At 46.5% G+C, this 3,853-nt stretch overlaps 1 protein-coding gene across 1 annotated transcript; it reads right to left on the reverse strand.

The window, feature by feature from the left end:
* Positions 1-1,005: 1,005 nt before the first annotated feature.
* On the reverse strand, positions 1,006-3,853 carry LOC135900413 (tudor domain-containing protein 15-like). Its single transcript, XM_065429909.2, has one exon. It carries the CDS (start codon positions 3,653-3,655, stop codon positions 1,187-1,189), a length of 2,469 nt encoding a protein of 822 aa, XP_065285981.2. The 5' UTR covers positions 3,656-3,853; the 3' UTR covers positions 1,006-1,186.

The following is a 3,853-nucleotide window of genomic DNA, read 5'->3' on the forward strand; positions in this document are numbered from 1 at the left end:
GGAACAGTTTTTGTCACTATGTCATCACATGCCATATTTGTTGCACTTAACAGTCGCAAAATATTTGACCATTGACCTTCATTGACTTTCAGCATCTAACAAATGCAAGTGACCATACAATGGAAGAACCAAACACTCACCACTTCAGCTCCGCATTCTCCTGTCATTTCTCTTTTCATGTGCCCTGTAGACATCTTTCAGGTTGGTTAACAAGAACATCTTGGTGCTACTATAGTGCACAGCTGCCATACTTCTGCTCAGTGACCTTAATTGGTGGCCTCAATAGTCCTCACCATCCGATTTTCTTTGTGGCTTCGGCAAGCATAGGATGGCTAAGGAAATTCTGCCCGTTTGCCAAGCTAGTTGGCAAAGCATTGGTATCCATAGACAATGGCAGGAATGTGTGGAAGGGTACTGTACAGGAATTTCCACAGTTGATACACAACTCTCCTTCCCATTGAGATCTGTAAAAGCCTGGTCAGCAATGCAAATATAACTAAAAGCAGGTATTCATTATTGAAAGTGAAGCATTAGAACAGTAACATTTAACCACACATGCACTCCCTTTTTACATCACAAAATAATCAAATCAGTGCTCCTAGTGTTATGTTTTGCATTTCTTCAGAGCTGCTCAAACAAGCAAAGTATCAGGGACAACCTTCAGATACATGTAACATTGCTCCCAATTTATAATAGCACCTTCTACAAGTGTAACAAAGCATCTGATTTCTTGTACAGTTCTTGTAAGGAAGTTTAAAATAGCTTAACAGAGCTTTCCATAACCCCAGTTATTGTGTGCATGCAGGCTTTAAATAAGGGCGCATCATTAGTTTTCAAAGTTTATTTGTTACGAGTTCCCCATTACGTATTAGCATCCAATTGGAAATGGTTGAGTCACATTTATGATTACTTGGCAAATCTTAATTTAGCTGCCAGCTAACACAACATAGTTTCCTTTGTCTCCCCTTGTTGCACATTTTGTCCTGGAAAGAGAAGTGTCACAAATCCCCCAAGAAAAATATTTATTTTCCCCATACACACTGCAATCAACTTCCAAAGAATTGCATGTCGACACTATTATCACTGACATACCATGACAAAATCGCACGAATGTTCAAAATAAATATGCAGAAAAGTATGTGCACACAAGTCCAGTGAACTTCAGAGCTCACAAAACAATGCATAGTTAAGTATAATGAGCATTACTTCTTGTAAAGACAGAGCGTGCATAATATTTTTCTTGGCTTGGGTGCACTTGCAGATCCTTTATGTAATCAGTCACATTGTAAACCGCATTATCCCTGTAGAAATAGAGCTTGACATGCAAAACACCTTCCGTGTAGCACACAGTTTCAACAAGAAGAATTTTATCAGCGACACATTGCAGGAAGCTTCTGAACATTTCTGCATCCCAGTCAGTCTCGTCGCTCAGGGAGCACAATTCACTGTCTACAAGGGAAGCCTGTTGTGACTGAATGGGCAGGTGCGTAAAGCGTGGGTCCAACGCTCTGACCTCATTCAACGACAACCGCTCAGAAAACCCGAAGTCTACATATGACACCTTGAGCCGCTCACCCTCGCCAAGGGAGGCAACCTGTGCTCGGTACCACAGACTGTCCTCACTGGACCTAGCAGCAACAAACTCGCCGACAGACTTCACAAAAAGCCTGTTTTCCAGGAAGCGGCTACGACGGCAAAAGACTTGGAGGTCTTTCATAAGGGTTTCCAATGTCTCCTCTGAGCTGAAATTCGTACTCTCTGAGAAAAGCCTATCAACAGGCTTTCTTCCATAAGGAAAAACTAAAGAGAAATGTTTTGGGCTGCCAAACGCTGACATCTGGCCCAACAGCCGACTTCCTGGTTCGGGTGGTGTCAGATGTCTAATGCACTCATTGACAGGCTCTTTTACATGCAAGATTGCTGAGTTGGCTTCTGCAGCAATGTGCTTGAAAACACACAGTGCACCTTGTCTGCAATAGCCTTGTGAGCTAAAGAACTTGCAGACGCGCTCTGTTTTGGCAACAAAGTTTGAAGCAGCCACTCCCGGATCATCAGTGTTCACATTGTAACTGTTGAGAGGGTTGTTGTAGTCATCCTGCATGGGATTGAAAGAAGAAAGTTCAAGATTTGCATTCGGAGCAACGGTCTGCTTTTTGTGTTTCACAGTCGGCATCCTTGCATAACCTTCCCTGCTCATACACTCGGCCACGTCTCCATAGGTCTCACTGAGCAGCTTTGCCAAGTAAATTTTGTCATTAAATTCATCATCGGAAGTTCTTGTTTCCACAATGACTGCTGTAAGTGAACTGTCACTGCATGTCAGTTCTTCAAACCGGATGACAGCCGCTTCTGTCCATTCTGCCCATGGCTGAATGTCAACTAGCTGGAACCTTAATGCAAGTGGACCAACGGAACAAAGTCTTGGGTCCATTCTGAACAAGCAGGAAGATTTCACAGCCTTTCTGTTGCCATAGTCAATCAGAAATATCCGGCATTTTCCAGCCCTCAGCAGTTCCTCAACACGGACTCTAGTTCCAGTTTCATGCGGCAAATCACGATAGATGTAGTATGACCCCTTCTTGATGTCCCGTTTTGCGCACAAGACTTGGCCACACGATTCAATGATGCGGTGCATTTCTGACAGTTCTTTCGCAGTGGAGGTTGGTCGTCCATACCAGTGGTCTGGTGTCAAGATAAATGTAACCTTAATGTCAACGGTGTTTTCGTTTGGTACAACTGGTGCTGGCAATTCTGAGCAGTGAGAAGAAGTGTCGCTCAGTGAATCGGTACAGGCCGAAAGAGTAGAAGGAGATCGGTCAGGTACGTCGGCGCGGATGATTCTACTCTCGGGCTGTGAATGTTCGCTTGCGCCCTCGCCGTCAGGCTGCAAATGACAGCTCGCATCGGATGCCAGTTGTACAGCCCCAAGAGGGGAATCGCCGAGACAATCCAGGAATTCGGCGTAACCGTTAAAGACAAGTAGTTCAGCAACATTCAGCCGCTTCGGCCCAGTGGGGGTTTCGGGACAGTTGATAAATAGGTCTATCTCATAAATACCTCTGTCAGAGCGGCCGTAGAAAATGGCTTCATAGTAGTAGAGCACGTCGTCGATAAGCCCGTGCAAGTCGTAGCACGAGCTTACCAATGTTGGCCTTATCCTGCGTATGCAGCAGGCCACCGCTTGGCAAGGGTCAAGCGCTTCGTTCTCGCTGATGGGGTAAACACGCTCGAGTCCGACAACGTCGGTACGGCCTTTGTCGACGTACAGGACATGGACCAGTATCTGACGGCCGTCGAAATCTCTGCGAACGTCCGTCACCAGCGCTCGCAGTGCCTGCCTGTTGCAGTTTTCGGGGCACACCATGCAGCACATGCCGACGAACGCTTCGCACACATGGTGCCTGTTTAGCTCGATGTAGCAGTAACCCTGGTCGACGGATTCGCTCGAGTCGGACAGGCCGTAACGCAGAAAAAGTTTGCTTGGCCGCTCGTAGTGCGTCAAGTCAACTGGAACGCGTGCTCGAAACGGCGGGTCCGATGGCTGCGGTATTACAGGACACTTCACTGACGCTACCGCCGCGTTACTTACTTCGGGATCCATCCGGAGTTCAACGGACGCGCTATGCTGTATTTTGCAGCGCGCACAGGCAGTCATTTAAAGCGGAACAATACCACAATGTCATCATCATTCAGGGCATCGGAAACGAGAAGCTGCACAAAGCACATATCCTTGATGGCGTATGGAATCCTTCAGTTCTCTGAGAACGCCGAACCGCAGACACCGGCTGGGAAAACGTGGCCTGGACGCTTGGACATAGAATAAAGAACAACTTTAGAGAAGGGGAACTGTACC

This window comes from Dermacentor albipictus, chromosome 1, assembly GCF_038994185.2.
Source record: "Dermacentor albipictus isolate Rhodes 1998 colony chromosome 1, USDA_Dalb.pri_finalv2, whole genome shotgun sequence".
Lineage (NCBI taxonomy): Eukaryota > Metazoa > Arthropoda > Arachnida > Ixodida > Ixodidae > Dermacentor > Dermacentor albipictus.

Coding starts and splice junctions, on each gene's coding strand:
- LOC135900413 (XM_065429909.2), bottom strand. CDS start 3,655: ATGACTGCCTGTGCGCGCTGCAAAATACAGCATAGCGCGTCCGTTGAA.